At 35.8% G+C, this 22,486-nt stretch overlaps 1 protein-coding gene across 1 annotated transcript in view; it reads left to right on the forward strand.

Annotated features, from left to right (window-relative positions):
- The window catches only part of SLC27A6 (solute carrier family 27 member 6), a 67,875-nt gene that overhangs the window by 35,092 nt on the left and 10,297 nt on the right, over window positions 1-22,486 (forward strand). The window contains exon 5 of the mRNA XM_024247316.3: window positions 15,092-15,286. Coding sequence (XP_024103084.1) covers window positions 15,092-15,286 — 195 coding nt within the window. The remainder of the gene's footprint in view (window positions 1-15,091; window positions 15,287-22,486) is intronic.

Below are 22,486 nucleotides of genomic sequence, written 5' to 3' on the forward strand. Positions count from 1 at the left end.
TTCTGAGTTTCTAGGAAAAATCAACCTCCCTTCACATCTATACATCCTTTTCTTAGGTGAGCTAACACAGTTATTCAAGTTAGAGCCAAGTCTTGCAGACTGTTGGAGCTGGTCTTTCTCTACAAGGTGCCTTTGAATGTTCTGGGTCTGAGGCATTTGCTTTCCTTCCACTGTTCTCCCACGTGCTGCAGGATAGAAAGCAGCTATTCAGAGTAAGTAGTCTGTAAGTAGCCGTTCCTATCCCTGTACTATTATGTCTGGAAAATGAGGAGTTTGAAGTAAGCCCACTTTGTGCTGTAACACTTGAAATCACTGAAGTCTTTTCAAACTATCTTTTGTGCCTTAAAATCTTTGTTAAACTGATGGCTGTCATCTCTGAAACAATGGCCCACCCAAACTCAGGCTTGAGTTAAAGGCAACATTGAAAAGATTTTCAGGGGCAGCTGGAACTTGCGCTGTCTTGACCTTGTAGGCCACTCATTTTAAATACTACCAAATCCTTTCTTAAAAGAAGTCCATACTCTCTCCCCGCACCGCTCCTTTCCTGCTTCAGTAAAAGAAAGTCTGTTTTTCTGCCCCAGTTTATGCCTGTTTTTCTGCCCCAGTTCTCTGACATCCTGTTCGTATTTAGTGTTACTTCTTACTGGCTCTGCAATAGCCATTTGACTTGGTGTCTATATTGTTTCAGTGTGTAATATTGGAGTGTCTGTGAAGAAGGCAAACTGTTGGAATGCATTGTCTTTCTTGTTATTACATAAGGTGTGTTGGTGTGACACATGTATATGTATAATTGTGAGTAGGTTTTAGGAAAAAGAAGTCTTATAATCCCTAACATATGTTTATATTTTAGGTGATCTTTTAGGAGTTAGATCATGCTTTTATGCATTAAATGGTTAGTTATCTAAGGCTGAAGGCAGAAATGATTTGCTTCTTTGTTTTCATGATGAATTTGTTTCTTTTGTGTCTCTCCACCTATCAACAAACATTCTTTTGTTTCATGAAAAATTAAGATTGATATAAAATTACATGTATTTAAACAGAGCTTGAGAGGTTCACTTTTCTTAGGCATATAAAGAGGTTATTCAGCCTGAGTATGTTAGAGATTCTCTGAGTAGGAATAACCACATGTTTTAGAAGAAAGAGGCTTTGTTTTTAGAAGGGCATTGTTAGAGGCCTGAGTATTTCGGGAAATGAATAAATAAATTCTTGACCTTGTAGGAGGTACCTACAGTTCAATTAACTGTGCAGCAGCTCAGCAGACACTGCTGGCAAAACATCTCTCAAAGAACCTTTTGAAGAAACCAGAGTTTTGGTTCAAGTCAATGTGACTACTTTATTGGTATCATCACGTCAATTTGATGAATGGTCCTGAAAGCTAGAGGGAAATATCTATTGAAATCCAAGACCTTGGGATGTCTGTATTAAAAACTCTGGGCCACTAAGCAAGTTCTCTTTTAAATTTTAAAAGGAATTTTAAGTAGTTGATGATGAAATGAGCATTTTCTACATGTTTGAATGTGTCTTACTCAATGTGTGTATGCAAACATATAAGCATCTGACAAATAAAACTGAAATATTCCAGTACTTTTTCAGCTTCATTGAGTAAAGAACAAAACCACTGAATTAGAAACTCATGTTTTGATGACTTCCTATTATTGAAACCATGGGAACAGGATGGGTAAATAGAGCATGGGCTTTTGAGGCTTTTTAAAGCTGGTTTCCTCCCCACTCCTTCCATCGTTCCCTCTCTTGTTCCTTCCCTCTCTCGTTCCCTCGTTCCCTCGTTCCCTCCCTCTCTCCCACCCTCATTCACTCCCTCCCTTCCTTCCTTGGTTCCTTCGTTCCTTCCTTCCATAAATGTGTTGTGAACACTTCTTATGCACCAGGTCCTATTGCAGGCCATGCTCTAGGTAATGGGGTACAGCAGAGGACAGAGCAGACAACAATCCCTGCCTTTATGGAGCTTACATTTTAATGAGTTCAAATTATGTCTGTATCTTATGTGACCTTGGATCTGAACTTCATTTCTCCATATGCAAAATGAGAATAATTCTTCTTATTTTATAGGGTTATTGTGGTGATTAACATGAGACAATACAATACTTTGATATGAGGGCTCAAGCATGTTCTCTCTTTGTTTCGCCTGACCTGGCAGCCCACATGGGTTTTGCTGCTGTCCTGCATTCTCTGTATTTGTCCTCTTTCTTGCTGTTTCTGTACTTTGGTTTTTGAGTGTATCTGTGGGTCTTAGTGCCTTTATTTCTATGTGCACCCGAGTCTTCTTATTTGTGTGCTTTGGCATGTGTGTCTCTCTCACTGTGTCTTTCTTTGTATATGACTCTGTATGTCTAGTTTGTGTCTTTCTTTTTTGATCTGTGTGTGTGTCTGTGTGTGTGTGTGCATGCGTGCGAGAGAGCAAGAGAGAATCTGTGTGCATACGTCTCTGTCTCTGCATTTTTCTCTCTTACAGTGTGGGTTTCTGTCTCTGTGAATTTGTCTAAGTTTTAAAATCAAAGTTCTGTGAAAAGGAATTTGAAAGAAAGCAACTTTATTCCGGTGAACTGTTTGCAAACTGGAAGATACAGCCTTTGTTGTGAAACTTAGGTACATTCCAGAGAACAAAGGGAAGATTGAGTTTTTATAGCAACAGTTCCTGCTCAGGTTTCCAATCAGGTCCATTTATGCAAATGAAAGACTCAAACTTGCTGAGTTTTGATTGGTTGATGTAGCTGAGTTCTGATTGATAATTCAAGCCACAGCTTATTGGTTGGTTCAGGAAAAATGAAAAAGAAGAGTTAGCTATGAAAGCCTTAACAGTAGGCCAGTGCAGTAGCTCATGCTGATAATCCCAGCTCTTTGGGAGTTTAGGGTGGGAGGATCACTTGAGCCCCAGTTCAAGACCAGCCTGGGCAATATAGTGAGGCCCTGTCTCTACAAAAGTAAAAAATTAGGTAGGTGTGGTGACACATGTCTGTAGTCCCAGTTACTTGGGAGGCTGAGGCAGGAGGATTGCTTGAGCCCAGGGGTTCAAGACCAGCCTATGCAACATAGTGAGACCTCATCTCTACAAAAGTAAAAAATTAGCTAGGTGTGGTGGTGCATGCCTATAGTTTCAGCTACTTGGGAAGGTGAGGTGGGAGGATTGCTTGAGCATGAGAGGTTGAGGCTGCAGTGAGCTGAGATTGCCCCACTGTACTCCAGCCTGGGTGACACAGTGAGACCCTGTCTCAAAAAAAAAAAAAAAAAAAACAAAAAGAACCTCAGACTCAAAGTTAAGCAGATGTGTGTGAGCTTTCTGAGAACTCAGAGAACGTGTCTGACCTCTAGTCAAAAAACAGCTCATTGGCTCTATTTTATGTTTAGGCCCAATTAGCCACTCAGGATTTATTTTGAGGAATTGTCTCATTCAGGTTCATATTTGGATCAGTACATGAATGTGTGTGAGTGTCTCTCTATGTTCCTTTCACAGTGTGAGTCCCTCTGTCTCTGTGTGTCATACTGTGTTTAGGTTTCTATAATGTCGATTTGACTCTCTGTCTTTTTTCTGTTTTGTTCATTCATATTCTCACTCTTGCCTGCCCTTTCTCCCCTTGCTCCCTAGCTCTGACTCTGTCTGGCTCTGTCTCTCACCTTTTTCTCTTGCTCTGTGAATCTCTTTTGCTTTCTTTCTCTCTAAGTCTCTCTCTCTCTCTCTCACTTTCACTCTCTGTCTTTCCTGCTTTTCGTCAGTCTTTCACGCTCTCTCTCTCTGTCACTTCATATCTTTCACTTGTGTGTGTGTGTAGGTAGGTTTTTGTGTATTCATTTATTTAATTGTGCTCATTATATTTATGCATGCCCTCTCATTCATATCCCAATATAGCTTAGATATTCAGTGATATTTAGGTAGCAATCTCATATCTCAAGAATAATAAAAAGGAATAGAGATTTATTCTAAAGAAGCCATAAGGGGATTTATGGACTGAGAAGAGGAGTTTTAAAAATTACAGATGGATATTACCAAGATTTGGTTGTATTTTAGGTGACGTACCACTAATTTCACAGTATCTCACAACTGTCCAGTATAAAACCAAATATGATTAACAACCATCAGGCCCTCATCTCTATGTCTAGATAGTCTAGGGTCACTTTTTAAAGCTCTCTTTGCTGATCTTGATGATTTTTCTTCTTCAATGGTTGTCATTCTGCTGAGCCTGCTATTCTGTTTCCTTGACTACAATCTAGGTTCTCATCATCATCACCCTCATCATCTTTTGCCTGAACTACTTCAGGTGCTATCCCTGACCCCGCTAACTTTCCATCCATCATGCCAGGTGGGGGCAGGTTATTGTTCCATCATCAGTCTCTCCTTGATGCCCTCCCCTGGCTTCCAGTCTTCTTCCAGGGTTCACCAATAGAGTTTCACAACATAAACAGCTGTTTTTTTTTTTTAAAGGCTTCACCTGACCAGTATTTTGCCCACCTACCAATATACCCAATGTGTATAGGAAGCCATGCTTTTGAATGCTTTGACTAGGCTATTTTCTCCACTACAAATATTAACTCCCAGTTATTTCTAATGGGATAAAGCCCTTTCCTGAAAAGGAAACATAGAAGGAAAACACACGGGAATCTGGATAAGGAAACTTTATAAACCAATATTTGTAGCACCAATGTATTGTCCAGTTAACCAGACGATGCTTAACTTGTTTTAATACTAAGAAGTTTCTGCTATTTTGACTTTTTATCATTTAGGAAAGGGTTCAGCAAGATTTTTCTGTAAAGCACCAACCAAGTTAGTAAATATTTTAGGCTTTGTGGGTTATACTGTCTTTCTCACAACTATTTAATTCCACCCATGTTTCTCAAAAGCAGCCATAGATGATCCATAAATAGGTCTGGTTGTATTTTTTTTTTTTTTTTTTTTTTGAGACAGAGTCTCGCTCTGTTGCTCAGGCTGGAGTGCAGTGGCGTGATCTCGGCTCACTGCAAGCTCTGCCTCCCAGGTTCACGCCATTCTCCTGCCTCAGCCTCCCGAGTAGCTGGGACTACAGGCGCCTGCCACCACGCCTGGCTAATTTTTTGTATTTTTAGTAGAGACGGGTTTCACGGTGTTAGCCAGGATGGTCTCGATCTCCTGACCTCGTGATCCGCCTGCCTCGGCCCGCCAAAGTGCTAGGATTACAGGCGTGAGCCACCGCGGCCGGCCTAGGTCTGGTTGTGTTTTAATAAAACATTATTTGCAAAAACGGGACATGGCTCAGATTGGGCCCCTGCAGGCTGTAGTTTGCCAATACCTAATTTAGACTTTATGATAACATCTTATTATGTATTCCATATAGGTAAAATTTTCATTCCTGTGCACACTGTTTTTTTTTTTTTTGAGATGGAGTCTCGCTCTGTTGCCCAGACGGAAGTGCAGTTGTGTGATCTTGGCTCACTGCAAGCTCCGCCTCCTGGGTTCACTCCATTCTCCCGCCTCAGCCTCCCGAGTAGCTGGGACTACAGGAGCCAGCCGCCACGCCCGCCTAATTTTTTGTATTTTTAGTAGAGACGGGGTTTCACCGTGTTAGCCAGGATGGTCTCGATCTCCTGACCTCGTGATCCGCCCGCCTCGGTCTCCCAAAGTGCTGGGATTACAGGCGTGAGCCACCGCTCCCGGCCACTCATTTTTTAAAGCTTTTTTTCTCTCCCACCTTTCATATATGTATATGCATGAGTGTGTGTGTGTGTGTGTGTGTGTGTCTGTGTGTGAGTGCCAAAAATATAACTTTTGGGCTTTCTACAGGGTTTCATAGAATTTGTTATTATTATTATAAATAAAGGAATCATATTATTTTCATTTACATATAATTCCATGCTCATAATTTGAATCAAGAAAACCAAAACCTGAAACATGTTACTAGTAACTTTCAAGAAATATCTCAATAATCTGTAAAATAACAACAGTAATTTATATCACGTATTTTATGTAAATTATGTCATTTATGTTTAACTCTTTTGTAAGTGTTATGTTTAGATTCTTAGTTACCATTTAAAACAAGATTTTAGAGAATTGTTTTAAAGTATTTTGTTTTGTGTGCTTATTGAGTCAGCTTAAAGATGTTTGTAAAATTTTAGACTTTTATTAGTTGAAGGCCTTTTATTTGTAAATCTTATCTAAAGTGCAGTTGAATAGATTTAAAATTAAACTTTCATGAAATCTGAATTGACCATCATTATATAGAGCAAAAAATGTTACATCCTTGTCATAAAGTTAATTCTAGATGAATGTAATAGGTAAATGTAAAGAGATAAGAAGAAAATAATATATAGATTTTTTTGCTTATAGGATGGGAAAGAAAATTTTAAATCACATATTAAGTTGAAATATTAATAAGAGCAGAAAATGATCCATTTAATTATTAAAAACACTGAATATGGCTGGGCACAATCCACCTGTAATCCCAGCACTTTGGGAGGCCGAGGCGGGTGGATCACAAGGTCAGGAGTTCAGGACCAGCCTGGCCAAGATGGTGAAACCCCGTCTCTACTAAAAATACAAAAATTAGCCGGGTATGGTGGCATGTGCCTGTAATCTCAGCTACTTGGGAGGCTGGAGCAGAGAATTGCTTAAACCCGGGAGGCAGAGTTTGCAGTGAGCTGAGATCATGCCACTGCACTCCAGCCTGGGCGACAGAGCGAGACTCAGTCTTAAAAAAAAAAAACAAAAAAAAGAATATAATGTTAAAAATAAAAATCAAAAGAAACAAATGCTTGTAACTATTTTAAAAAGTGTTGATCTTCTTAATACACTATTAAATGACAAGGATTCAACTTGGTTAAAAATAAAGAAAAAGAAATTAAATACAATATATTTTCTTATCAAATTGTCATTTTAAATTAAATGAAATGTTGTATTTCTAAGAATTCTTCATTGAAGAGGTATCCATCTCCCTCTCCTCAATAAGATATAAACAGGAATGTCCTTTTTAGCCAACAATTTGGTAACAAATCCATAAAAATATTTACAACTATTGGCTTCTTCCAGGGATCTGTCCTAATGAGATGCAAAAATTTATAGATAAGATGCATCCTAATGAGATGCAAAAATTTATAGATAAGATAATCACTTTACTATCTATAATGATGAACATTTAAGAACAATGTAGCAATTCAAAAACAGGTGATGAAGAGGTAAATTGTGGTATAATTATATGATAATCATATAAGCATGGAACATCATATATTTGAATGATAACAATTTAGAATAATGTCCAGAATTTATTAATAAATTAGAATATATGGCCATATTATGCTGATTATAACTTTTAATGTATATATAGATATATTACATAATATTCATATAGTGAGATTATATATTATTTCATTTTTTATTTTTCTGTATTCTCTAAATGTTGTATGATATATGTATATTTCAACATCAAAAGAAATACACATTTTCTTTTCCCACATAACACTAAACAATAGATCAGTTGATGTTTCCTCATACCTTTCAAAGCATGATCTTCTGGGTTTTCTTTAAAGGAAAGAAAAGTTTTTTAAAAAGAGGTCTTGGACATTAGAGAAATGAATTTGATATTTTGGGACAAAAGTCTTGATCCTAGTTTTGAAAATTTGATTCTGTGTATCAACTGAATTTCTTAGGATGATTGTTTTTATTTAGTAAGCTTGTATAGCTATAGCCCACACAAGTTAAAGCCTGTGGAATATGGTTTATAAACCACCTTCATATTGGATTTCAGAGAATGCCAAGGCATTTTATAAATGATGATACTTGCTAAAACTCATCTCATACCTGAAAAGCTTCCAAGCATTATACCATATAAAAGATTGTTTTCTGTTCAAGCAAAGTAAGTCCTAAGATTTGCAATGCTGCTGTTTGACACAGGAAAATGGCAGTGGAAAATCCAAGAGCTAGTTCCATGCCAGGCAGGCAAAATCTGCCATGCCCATAGGAGGCGGGAACTAGAACAGAACTGCTGTGGGTTATATTTACTGTGAGAAAAGGAGAAAAGAACCCTCTGTCTTGAAAGGAGCTGCAGATGGAGTCTTTTCTCCATTTGCAGAATAATTACCTTAAACCTCATTTATGTAGGTCTAAGGAAATCAACAAGTGAGAGCGTTGTTTCACATAATTCCACATCTTAGCTATCTTGTTCTTTTCAATAGATTTTTTTTTTTTTTTTGAGATAGAGTCCCTTTGTTACCCAGGCTGGAGTGCAGTGGTACAATCTTGGCTCACTGCAACATCCTCCTCCCGGGTTCAAGCAATTCTCCTGACTCAGCCTCCTGAGTAACTGGGACTACAGGTACCCACTACCATTCCCAACTAATTTTTGTATTTTTAGTGGAGGCAGGGTTTCTCCATATTGGCCAGGCTGGTCTCGTACTCCTGACCTCAGGTGATCCACCCGCCTTGGCCTCCCAAAGTGCTGAGGTGTGAGCCACCGTGCCCAGCCTCAACTGAATTTTTAAAAATCAAAACAGTACTTTTACACAGTTACAAAAATGAAATAGTACTCTTACGATAGGAAATATCTCTGCATTATCAGTACTTGATCTCTAGAAGTAAGCATCTTTAATTCTTCTAGGACATTTTTAGTTATTACTTATCTCCATATTTGTCAGTAAAGTATGTATTCTGCTATTTCTTGATTTTTCAGTTTTAACTATCATCTACCTGGCTTCCTACTCACATACTCACTATCCACACACATATATGTCTTCTCTCTCTGTGACACCAATAAAATTATGATAGTTTAAAAATATGTTTATAACCAGTTTTTAAAGTATTGTAAAGAAGTGACAATATATCAATTTTATTCATAGCTGAGACGTACTGTATTTATTTCATTACAACTTTTCTTTTTTCATTCCTTATAAATAATAATTGTCCCATTTTTATATTTTAAATTTAGCTTTCTAATGTCTATCACAAATCCATCTCAAACTCCCCATCATAGCTAACATTTCTGTGTGTGTGTGTGTGTGTGTGTGTGTGTGTGTGGGTGTGTCACTCTGTTGCCCAGGCTGGAGTGCAGTGGCGCAATCTCAGCTCACTGCAACCTCCGCCCTCTGGGTTCAAGCGATTCTCCTGCCTCAGCCTCCTGAGTAGCTGGGACTACAGGCGCACGCCGCCATGCCTGGCTAATTTTTTGTATTTTTTAGTAGAGATGGGGTTTCACCTTGTTGCCCAGGCTGGTCTGTAATTCCTGAGCTCAGGCAATCCACCTGCCTCAGCCTCCCAAAGTACTGAGATTACAGGCATGAGCCACTGCACCTGACGCTAACATTTCTTAATAAGATTTAATAACGTTACGTGTTTTTAATAAATCGTATTTTTTTAAAAGGCGTCCCTGCTAACGTGCTGAATCGGTGAGTCACTGTCCTCCCAAATGCGAACACCATTCTGATTTCTCCCAGTATAAATTAGTTTTGCTTGTTTCCCAAAAACAGAATCTAAATGAAATTATATATATGCATGCTTTTGACCTTGCTTCTTTGACTCAGTCAGCACTATGTCAATGAGATTCATCTTTGTTTTGAGGTATAGCAGTAGTTCATTCTCTCTCATCACTTTAGAGTTATGGTAGGCAAAAAAATAAAAAATAAAAAAATGGCCCCTTCAAATATGTCCATGCCCTAATTCCTGGAATGCATGAATATGTGTGCAGTAGAAACATTGGCAAAAGGGATTTTGCAGATGTGATTACAGTTACAGAGCTTAAAATAGGAAGATTATCCTGGTGGATACAGTATAATCGTATCAGACTTTAAAGCGATGATTTTCTCTGGCTGCAAGCAAGGAAGACTCAGCATAGGGGAAGTTGGAGATTTGGAAGATGACAGGAACTCAATGTGTCATTTGTTGTTCTCATATATAGAGGCCTATGTGGAAGAACTGGAGAGAGGCCTCTATGATCTAAGGGCAGCCCCCAGCTGATAGCCAGCAAAGAAAAGAGAGTCTTAGTCCTACACCCTCCAGAAACTTGATTCTGTCAAGAACCTGCATGAGCTTGGTAGCAGATACTTCCAGGAGTCTCCCAATAAGACCCTAGCCAGTCAACACTTTCATTTCAGTTTTGTGAGTCCTGAATCACACAAACCAGTGAAGTTGATGTGGACTTCTGACCTACAGACATTGTGAGATAGTAACTTGACATTGTTTGAAGGGCCTAGGTTTATGGAAATTTGTATGGCAGCAATAGAAAACTAATAGAAGACTATTCCATTATGTTACTATAACACAATATTTAAAATATATCTATTTTACTATTGATGGATTTGGATTGATTTCAACTGAGACTTAATATGATTAATGATGTGAGGAACATTCTTATATGTGTCTTTTGGCAGATTTATGTACATATTTATCTTGGTAGATAATTAGGAGTGGAATGGGTAGATTGTATTATATGCATATTTCAGCATTAGTAAATATTGCTAATCAAAGTGGCAGCAGTAATAGGCACTCCTGCCAATGGTCTATGACAGTCCCAATTGTTCCATGTCCTTGCCAACACTTGTTGGAAAATTTACAGTGCTAAAGAAGAAATCATAATGTTTGTAAATGTTTGTTGCTACTTCATGGTGTTTTGATTTGTAGTTCTCTGATGATGAATGATGTTGGGCATATTCTCATATACTTACTGGATGCTTGGAGGTATTCTTTGAGAAGTACCTGCTCAACACTTTGTCAATCATTCAAGCAGTCCATAAGCAACACCATAGCTGCTTGACTGGCTCACCATATTTCCATAAAACAGGTTAGTAAGGAAAGAATGAACTCAAATAGATTTATGCAGCACAAAAAGCATCATAACCTTCTGTTCACATATCATGTCCACAACAGTTCCCTCTCCCCACACATCCTATGGGGAATGCAGAGGTGGGCCTAGGTGGATGCTACATCTGTGGCATAGGTCTGTGCCTCAGCTGAGAACATGGCCCTTAGGAGCTTCCCAGTCATGGGCTGCTGATAAACCTGCCCTTTCTTTATATCTGAGAAAGAGTTAATAAAGATATGCAAGTAAATCTTCTTGTATGTAAACAAATTTTCTCCCTGAAGAGGAGGGAGACTTTACTATCATGGAAGGTAAATAAATTTTCTCTGTGACCTAAAAACCATCTCTAGCTTCCAAGCCTGTTTGCCACACAAATACCCTTGAAAAGATATATATAGATATAGATATATCTATATATGGTTACATAAATATACATATACATACGTATATTATAGTTAGGTGTAAATATATGCACATACATACATGTATTATATAAATATATATCAAACTATTATTTATACATATATACTTTTATAATATAAAAATATGTATTTTTACTGTATTGCTTTTGCTGCATAGCATAATTTTTATTCTGTCTTATTTTTCTTATACAGTTCAAAATACTTTTTAAATTTTCATTGTAATTTTTTTCTTTTACCCATGGGTTGTTTAAAGCTGTATTATTATTATGCAAACATTTGGAGATTTTCTAGTTTTCTTTTTGTAATTGATCTATGGTTTAATTTTATTGTGGTCAGAGAACATAGTTTGAATGAAGCTTAATGCTTTGAATTTGGCTAAGACTTGCTGTAAGACTCAACAAATGATTGATCTATTTTGATAAATGTTTCATGGGCACTTGAAAAAAACTGTGTACTCTTCAGTGACTTGTTATACTGTTCTGTATACATAAATTAGGTCAAGTTGGTTAGTTTTCTTTAAACTTTCATGTTCTTATGATTTTTCTCCTGCTTATTCTATCAGTACCAGAGAGATAAGTTAAAAATATCTCGGTCTATTTTAGCTCTGTCCATTTTTGCTTTATATATTTGACTATGTTATTAGGTAAATAGAAATTTAAGGTTGCTATCCATACAGTGAATTGACCCTTTTATTATTACTAACTATCCCTCTTTATCTCCAGAAATGTTGCTTTACTTAAGGTCTACTTTGTCTGATATTAGTATAGTTATACTAGCTTCCTCTTGGGTGATGATTGTATGGCTTACCTTTTTCCATCCAACTACTTTCAATTTTGGGCTCATGTAATATTTAAGATGTATTTTTCATAAACAGTATGTAGTTGAGTTTTATATTTTTATGCATTCTAAAAGTTTTTTCCATGATTACATATTTAGTCCATTTACATTTTAGGTACTTATGATATATTTGCTTTTATAGCTTCTATTTTGCTATTTTTTCTTGTTGTCTCATCTGTTATTTGTTCCCTTTCCCCCTTAATCTTCTTTTGAAATAATATTTTTATTATTAGTTTTCATTGATTAGCCCTTTAGTTATACATCCTTTTATATTTGTTTTATTTATTTAAGTATTTTTCTTTGAGTAATTTTACCTTGAAGGATACAAGATTAATTCTTAACTTACCGCATTCTATCTTCAAATAGCATGTTTTCCACTTCTTTACAATGCAAGAACTTTGTAACACTTCTCTTTTCTGGTCCTCTTCATTCCTTCCTGCTTTTTGTTTCTTTGCTCTTGTATAATATTGTTTTCTTTGGTGCTAAGAACTGCCTTTAGTGTTCCATCTGTACCATTCTACTAAAAACAAAATTTTCCTTTTTATTTGTGTGAAAACATGTTTTTCCTTTAGTTTTGAATAATTCTTTAGCTGAGTATAGAATGCTAGGTTGAAAATTATTTTCTTGTACTAGCTTTAAAATATTATATTGTCTTCCAGGCTTACGGTCATTGTTGAAATGTCAGCCATAAATATTCATGTTGCCCCTTTGGAAATGATGTTTCTGTTTCTTTCTGGCTGCTTTTAAAATTCTCCCTCTCTTTTTAATTTTTATATATTTTTTCTTCTTAGCAATTTTGCCAGAAAATGTCCAACTGTATTTCCCTGGTATTTAACCTGTCTGAGGTTTCAGGTTTTATTTATTTATTTTTTCATGGCTTCATGTCTTTCTATCACTTTTGGAAAATTCTCAGTTAAAATCTCTTCAGAATTGCCTCTTCTCCATTCATTTTATTATTCTATAGGGCTCCACTTGTAGGTATTTTTGGCATGTTCTTTGTGTCTCATGTGTCTTTTACTTCCTTTTACATATTTTTATTCTTTAAAAAATTAATTCTTTAATCATCATATTTCAGAATGAGGCACTAAATGCCTGATGGCACATAGCTGGGATTTGTCAACAAAAGGCTCAGATTCTAGAGTGATTAAGTGAGGATCCAGACATTTTATTGAGATACTACCAGAAGTCAGTATCTTTTCTCTTGGACTGACCAGTTTCCTTGATAGTAACTGAACAGTTTCCTGCTCTGGTATATGATTTGGGGTATCGGAATTCTGATACTAGAGCAGGAGAAGAGTTTAGTGATCTCATCTTTTAGTATGTAGACTTTCATTTAACCCTCCTGTTTTCAGTAGTGTTAACTTGAAATAAAAATTACAGAGATGCATCTCTAAGCAAAGAGCTTCTTTGGAAACAAAAAATTGCAATTCGGGACATGTAGACCAGTGTAGCCTCTAGGTGTGTCCGAAGAACAAAAGGAAAGGCTGGGGTTTTATTGGGAAAACGAACAAAGTTATGTAAGCTGTTTTGAAGGAAGTTTCATTGGTGATGGCAGTGTCTTATGGGAGCTGGCGAGTTCTGATTGATGAGTGTCAATAGTTACCAGGTAAGACTTAAAGTTACGGTTAGGTCTTTGTGCTTTTGCCTTTGAATTACAAAAACATTTTCTGGAACAGGTATGCATGACCTGGGTGCCTTTCTTCATGGCCTCCAAATCCATTTTAGTTTGGTATGACGTGAAGGACTCTATTTTGTAAAATTAATTTTCACCGTAAGTTCCTCAACCCAAACTGGTTTCTGTTTGGTTAGACATCTCCAGAGATTACTTTCCAGTCTTTGGCCAATGTGTAGCAAGGGCAAACTCCCAGATGCTTTGTCTGTATGTAGATATTTAGTTATACAACTGCTTCTGAAACAAATTTCCTACCAAGCTTTCACCTCATTCTTTTTGATGCTTGCTTGACACTTTCAGGAGCCTTTGTCGGGTGCTAACCTGCAGGCTTAGATTTCAGCCTTATCCATTCTGCTCAATCACATGTCCTTTTATCTCTTCACTTTTCAGTTTCCAAAATTACCTCTCAACTCACTTCTCTTTATTCTTGAGAATTCATAGATTAAAATCTTCCCTTTAAAACCATTTAAATGGTGTTTAGAGAAGAAACTGAAATAAATAATGTGATCCATTAATCATTTTAAATTATGGGTACCAAAGAAGCCAATTTCTCTATTTTATTGTTGTTGCTGATTTATTATTACATCTTGTTATTTTGCATTTTTTGGTGATGATGGAGGTAATCAGAGCAAATAATGGATTTATTATGACTACACTGATAATATATTTTTACTCTAATCTTAGGTGAGTGTAAAAGTTCATGTTAGTTAAAACATTACTTATTAAATATAGAACAAAATAGAATCCTGTTTCTTCCTTTAATTCTAAAATATGAATGAAAAGTAAAAATGTGAGAATATTGCACATTCTAAAACAATAGTTACATAGAGTTGCCATAATATTTATAAGTCAAATATTACTTTGATTCTATGGCCTCAAATTATTGTTTACTCTATGTTAAGCACTGCATATTAACTATACACTACAGTACATAAGGAAGGCAGGTATTATTATCTTTTTTAAAATAGATGAATAAACTGAAAATCAGAGGTAGGAGTCAACATCTTGTTCAGAATTGTATAGCTAATTACTGCTAAGCCTGGACATCCAAACTTAAGTATGTTTCATGTTATCAAAGTAATGCTTTTTTTCTTCCTGAAAAATGCTTTCTTCCTTACCTGACATTTACCCAAAAAAAAGCCTTCAGTGATCTGCAATTTAGAATGAGCTGTTCCCAGATACAGAAAAACACAAACTGTATTATTCTTGGCCAGTGTTACTTTCATTAGAATTTGGACACAGTTCTGCAATAGACTTATACACGTATTTTAACTTCCCTTCTATTATTGCACATATGCAGTTTACATCTATGATATTTTTCATTTAAATAATAATAATGAAAGAAAGAATTAGAAACTGGAATTAATTACAAGTAAAACATTTTCTTCTAACAGAGAGAAGGAGAAAAGGATCATAAGGTGCGTTTGGCAATTGGAAATGGTATACGGAGTGATATATGGAGAGAATTTTTAGACAGATTTGGAAATATAAAGGTGTGTGAACTTTATGCAGCTACCGAATCAAGCATATCTTTCATGAACTACACTGGGAAAATTGGAGCAATTGGGAGAACAAATTTGTTTTACAAAGTAAGTACGGCATTTTCCTTATTAAAGAAATACATTGGTGCGGTGGCTCATGCCTATAATCCCAGCACTTTGGGAGGCCAAGGTGGGCAGATCACGAGGTCAGGAGATGGAGACCATCCTGGCTAACACAGTGAAACCCCGTCTCTACTAAAAATACAAAAACAAAATTAGATGGGCATGGTGGCGGGCACCTGTAGTCCCAGCTACTTGGGAGGCTGAGGCAGGAGAATGGCGTGAACCCAGGAGGCGGAGCTTGCAGTGAGCAGAGATCACGCCACTGCACTCCAGCCTGGGTGACAGAGCAAGACTCTGTCTCAAAAAAAAAAAAAAAAAAAAAGGAGCACATTGTGGTCTGCCAGCACTCTTCTAGATACTGTGCTTGTAAATTGTGGTAAATATTATCACCTTTTTTTTTTTTTTAAGTTGAGAATTTCTAGAAATAGAGTAGTGGCCTCAGTGTGAGAGACAGTGCTATAGGTTATGTGAACCTCAGTTATCTTCTGTATTTTCTCTCTCGTATCGCCATAATGATGTCTTTTCTTGTTCAGTTTCCAAATTTAATGATATAATTTATAAATAGCAAGCATAGGCCCTGATATATATTAATTTGACTCTTTCCATATATATTAATTTGACTCTTTCCATTTTCCTTGAGTGTTTTTATTCCACTATTTCTATTTACCTTTCATCATTTATGCCACTCAATTCTATACAGGCTTTTAATAATTTTTAAGCTATATTAAGATACCACTAAAATCTTAAAAGTAGCCAAATAAACCAACTTTTTAGGAGGAGAAGATTGACAGCGATTTCTCAGTAGCAACCACAAAACACAAAAGACAGTGGACATTTACCTTCCACTGGCTTGGAAAAAATAACTGTCAAACTGGAACTTATACTCAACAATAATTTTTTAAGAATAAAGGCAAAAATAAACATAGCAATCTCAACCTTTATAAAGCAAAACTGATATAGCTGCAAGAGAAAATAAATCTTCAGTAACCTTCTATAATAAGAAACTGCTAATCGACATATGAAAGACCCTGCATCTAACAACTACTGCATATCTATTTTATTCAAGCACTTTTGAAACATTTACAAAAGTTACTGGGCCAGTTAGGTAATTCCAACAAATTTCAAAGGATTGAATATATATAAATTATGCTCTCTGAAAACAGTTTAATTGTTGGTAGAAATAATTTTTTTAAAAGACAACTAGATAACCTCCTATATATTTGGAAATAAAACATTTCTAAATTTCCATTCATCAAAGAAAAAATCATAATAGAAATTGGAAGATACTATGAGCTAAATCATAAAGAAAACGTTACTTTAAAAAACTTGTGCACTTAGCCAAGAATAGCTGAAAATTGGATGGAGCTCAGTAACCATCTCTATAAGTTAATTTTTAAAAGGACAACTAAAATAAATTCAAAGGAAATAAAAGGAAGGGAATAATAAAGAGCAGAAATTAATGACATAGAAAAAATGTTTGGTGATGATATAAAAATAAATAGAAATATAATTTTTAAAAAGTAAAGAAATCAATTCTGATTGATAGAAGGCGCAAATAATATCAGGAATGGAAAAGAGAACATTGCTGCTGATACTTTAGACATTAAGACAGTAAAAGAGGGTATGTTGAATAAGTTCATATCAATAAATTTGAAATTATTAGATGAATTGGATAAATTTCTAGAAATGTACAACTTACTAGTATTGACTCAAGAATTATTTTATCACACTAAATGAAATAAATTCATGCTCCAACATCTTCCCTTAATTTCAGATAGCTTTCCCGCTCAGGATAATGAATATTCAAAGAGCAAATAATTCCTCCATTACAAACTCTTCCAGATAACGCAGAAGGAGAAAAAACTTCCCAACTCACTTTTTGACTCCAAACATGATGTAACAGTGCAAGAACAAAAGTACTTCCTGCAGACATACATGTATGAGGAAAGTTTTTGGTTGATAATCTCTCTCCTCAGGTGTGTTTCCTTAGTGGTCTCACCTGTTCCCTGAAAGTAGCACTATCCTATAGCATTGCTTTTGAGGTTTCCAGAGCACCCTACTCAAGCCATATTTAGAACTGCTTTTGAAGAGATCTTTAAGGATCCCATAATGCGAACTTTGGTGCTTTTTTTTTATCACTTTCATCCCTAACTGCTTTAGTTTTATAGGTGAAGTTTTCTGTATAATAAACTGTCATACCTCAAAGAACACCTGGAAGCAACAAAGTATTTGCTTTTCTAATCCATGGTGATTTTTTCAGTATCTGGAAGTAATTGGCAGACATGTGTTTTTCATGCCACAGCAGCTCACTTTTTCAGTCTAGTTGCCCATTCAAAGCTGGTGTAAATCACAGTAATGCTCTAAACCAAAAGAATGTGCAAACTATTTTTATAATGCATTCTTTTGGGATTTTGAGGGTATAGTTGACATCTCAGAAATGCACTTTATTCTGAACAAAAGCATTTTGGGGAAAGTAAGTGCTGATTTTACTGAGTTTTACATTCCTTGCAGTTAATTTTCTCAATTAATTGCACTGGTTCCATTACAAATTTGGTATTGATACTGAGCCCCTTTGTGAAGCTGACTCATTGTAAAGCAACCAACAAGGGTATGATGATTTGTATTTTATATCACTGACTTTATTATAATTTTCTAATGCTTTAAATTTTCTGTCAACTGTAATAATGTCAATCATGTAAAAAGTCATTATTGTCTTCAATTTATTTGGAAAACCTCTGATTTTCAACTAATTTTAGTTTTCTTTTTCAGTTTGGAAATGAAAAAACAAAGTTGTGCCTAATACTGTATGACTTCTAGTCTGTCTTTTATCATTTTATTCACATGTTGTTTTGTAAGATAGCAGGTAATGAGAAAAATTTGGTTCAATGATTATCTCATAATTAAGAGCGGAGATTTGATAAATGTCTCTCAAAAATGCTAACCTAATGGAGGCTCATGCTTATTATCTGGGAGGGAAGCAGCCTCCAGAGATAAAATGTTACAAGTGAAGGAGAAAGATAAGGCAGCAACACAGAGTTCCTATAATCCATTGTCTTTATGTGCTACACTATTTTAATGCATAAAACTGAAGAGATATTGTCCCACATATTCTCCCAGGGCAAACAATATAAAAAATTTAGTGACAACGTATTTGAGAGACAAACTCAAGTAGAATTATGAACTGCTTTCTTTTTTTCTGTAGTATTTTCACCTGGGGAAAATAACTAGGAAGAGACAAACATAAAATACATAGCTAAAGCTTGAAAAAAGGGAGAAAATGAATCTAAATAAAAGGCAGCTAGAAAAATGAATGCACATTTTATACATAGGTGAAATAAGGCTCAGAAAAAAAGAGAAAATGAATCTAAATAAAAGGCAGCTGAAAAAAAAATGAATGTACATCAAAATAGTAAGTTCCCCAAAACGACCAGGAAATGTTTAGAAAAACAATTACTCACAGGCTTGAAAACTTGCAATAATGTTCTCTTTAAAAATAAGAGCTCAGAAAAGAAGAAGGATCAAGGAGAAACATAAATAAACAAAATGAACTAAAAAGTAAGCATGCTCAGCTCAAAGGAAAAAAGAGAGGAAAACATGTAAATATTACACAAATGAGCATCACATAAAATAACTTAAAATCAAAAGGAATGTAAATGTTGTTAGGGAGAAAGATGAGTGGAATTAAGGAGTCCCATAAAGACAATAAAAAGAGCAAGCAAATGATAATTTAAAAATTAAGAAAAAGGATTTTGAAAACATAGACAATGATCTGATGTGTCCTTAATTGGTGTTCCTGCAGAAAAGTACAGATCAAAGAAAAAAATAATTATTTCTACCCTAATAGAGGAAAATTTCCTTAAGGTAAAAACTTGAATCTTTAGCAAAAGAGTACACCATATGGGGCAGAATAATTATCAGAAAAATATATCCTGGTGAAATTATGAAACAAAAAGAACCATAAGGAGATTTTGAGGTAGGAAAAGCAAAGGATGAGCAAAATGTAACACAGGTGAGGGTGGGAAACATCTCAGGCATTCTCAAAATAAAACACTCAAGGCCAGAAAAAAAGGAAAGAATTGACTTCACCTAAGAATTTTTGTTCTGGCTAAGCTGCTTCTCAAGTATCAAGTCAACAAAGAGGTTTTCTCAAAGTTTTAAGAAATCAGAAACTATAATACTTGCATATTTATAGGAATGCAATATTTCTTTGTAAAATTCACTGAATGAAAAATCATGACCAACTTGAAGATAAACCATAACTTAGAAATGAAAGAATCACCTTCCGTTAAAATGCCTGATGGTGAACATTGAATCAATTCACATGTAGAAGATTGAACAACTCTGAATTGTTTATACATGGAATAAAACCTGACAATGTAAAAATAATTATAACACTAACAAAAATGGGAGTTGGGAGGGAGGAAAGGATGAAATGGTTATTCTCCTATCTGTCATATTGGCAAATCCATAGATACAACAGAATTTAAAATTTACCATCTAAACTTAAATTTTAAAGTAATAGATTAATAAAATGGCTCATTTCTTTAACCATTTTCATAAGTTGTTTTATTGCCTTAAAAGTAGGTGTCTTTTTGGGATGAGGAAAGTTAGACAACTTCAAAATAAGAGAACAGTCCCCACAAGACCACTCTCATTTCTGACATCAATTGCAATTTCAGGAGTCCCAAAGACCACTCTCAGGTTTGATAATTTGCTAAAAGGACTCACAAAATTCAGCTTATTACATCTAAAGGATCTAGATTATAATCAGCCGGGGATGTCATACGTAAGGCAGAATCCAGGAGGGTACCAAGGGTGAAGCTTCCAGTTATGCTGTGTTGTGGAGTCAGAACAGCATTACTTTCCCGGAAGTGTGTAATAATACACACGAACTGGTGCCAAATGGGAAAGCTCATAGGAGCCTTGATGTCCAGTCTTTCTGGGGGCTTGGTTGTGTAATTCAGGTTGACTGCTTACGTAGCTTACCTCCATCTCCTGCCCCTTAGGAGGTCAAGCTGCGTGATCCAAAGCCCCCGGCCTACCTCACATTGTTCATGTGCCTCAGAGACCCCATTCTAAATCATATTGTTACCATCTAGTTGCCCAAAGGTCTTAGACAAAAAAATATACTCCTCTATTAAGAATGACATTCCAAGGACTTAGAGATCACCTCCCAGAAGCTGGGACCTCTTTTGGGGGCAAGGTTAAATTCTTTACTACACAGGGACTGATAACTCTATTCCTGACTCTACTACTATTTCACTTCGTGACTTTGACAAGTTACTTTTCTCTCGGTTCAGAGTTTCCTCATGTATTAATCAAGGAAATTAACTTTGTGTTCCTTTTCCAACTCATACATTTACAAATCTGAATCTGCAAAGATACGTAGGTATGGATAAAATCTCCCAGGGCCAATGCATACAGCCACATAGGTGTGTGTGCATTGCACAGTTCTGCTATGAATGGGACCCCGTGTTTTGAATGGGACCCCCTGCAGCTGTGCTCCAGACAGGTACACATATACACATACATAAACATGTACATTTGGGAGATTTTAAGGTGTGGCATCTATTTTTTAAATTTGTATTATAATGCAGCCATTTTTGTAATATCATGAGGACCTCTTGAAGGCAGGAAGGAGAATGGAAATATTTCTGGTTGAGCATTAATCCTCTGCTCCAGAGTACTTCTAGAAAATGCTGTGATATATTTAATTGCATTTGAATTATAAAATTATTCAATTTCTGACTATCAAGTCCCCTTTTTCTGATAACAGACACACTAAACGGTAATTTGCTGTGGAATGAATCTCACCCACACACGTTTGCCCAATTAATCTAAAAGAAATAACACTAAAGCTGACATCACAAGTCACTGGGCAAATTTTCCAAAAAACAAAGCATGTTAAAACAGGAGAGAAAAGAATAAGTAATGAACAGGGCTCTGTTCTTGTTTGGCCAAGATGATAAAGGCAGTCCCGAAACTTCTGGACTCTTTCTTTCTACTAGCCATTAGGCAAGTGGCCAAATATCCTGTTATCCCAGTTACAGACAAAAACCAACAAGATGCAAGTTCGTATTTTAATAAACAGTCTTTATATCTAGAATAACAATATATTTGCTTTGCTGCCTCTTTCATTGGCTGTAACCCTAAAATAGGATAATATTAGTTTCTACATCATAGGATGTTTTGATGATTACATTAAATAGAGCTCTTAAACACTTAGCACAGTGCCCAGCATATAGTTGGTGCCCAATCAGTATTAATTGCTTTCATTTATATTTTAATTCAAATAATGAGTTGTGATACAAGTTACATGCTTATTTTACTAATGCTAAGAACCAGAGGTATTTGCATTTAATCTTTGATGATAAATAATACCAATGCATCTACCTCAATCATCTTATCTTTTCCCACTTATTTGTTCTATATTTATTTGTTCATTTCTCTTCTCCTGCTTTCCCCCCATTCATCTTTCCTTATTATTTTATCTCACTTCATTTTATTACATTCATGTTAGTTTACCATTTTCTAACTGAGCTTGTTTAATTGCTGAGTAGAACCTCAGTTTTCTTATAGAATAAAAATGAGGAGGGCTGGGCGAAGTGGCTCACGCCTGTAAGCTCAGCTGCATGGAGGGCTAAGGTGGTAGGATTACTTGAGCCTGGGAGGCAGAGGTTGCGGTGAGACAAGTTCTCATCACTGCGCTGCAGCCTGGGTGACAGAGTGAGACACTGTCTCAAAAACAAACAAAACAAAATAGGAGGAGATTGGACTAAACCAGTCTGCAGTTCTCTCCCAGGGTGAGAATTTAGTGGACAAATGAGCCTGCATGGCATGATAATATGGATATGATAGGAGCAGAGTAGCTGAAAATATTTGGGGATGAGAGGAGACATCCAATTTTTGGTTCTTGATGTGATGGGTGTTTTCTAATAAATTTATTATCTCACACCAAAACAGTGTGGAGAAGCACTGAATGTTAGTTTAGGGGCTGTCAAGTAAACATGCTTTTTAGGCATTTGATGTGTTTTGGGTTTTTTTTTTTTTTTTTAGATACTGTGAGGAAAAAACATAATTTTTGCATTAATATGGTTACATTTTAGTTCTATTAAAACTTTTCATTTCAAGGGCTATTTTAAATAAATGGCTGCAGAAAATGGTCCTTTTACCAGCAGTTAACAG

The sequence above is a fragment of the Pongo abelii genome, chromosome 4 (genome assembly GCF_028885655.2).
Source record: "Pongo abelii isolate AG06213 chromosome 4, NHGRI_mPonAbe1-v2.0_pri, whole genome shotgun sequence".
NCBI lineage: Eukaryota > Metazoa > Chordata > Mammalia > Primates > Hominidae > Pongo > Pongo abelii.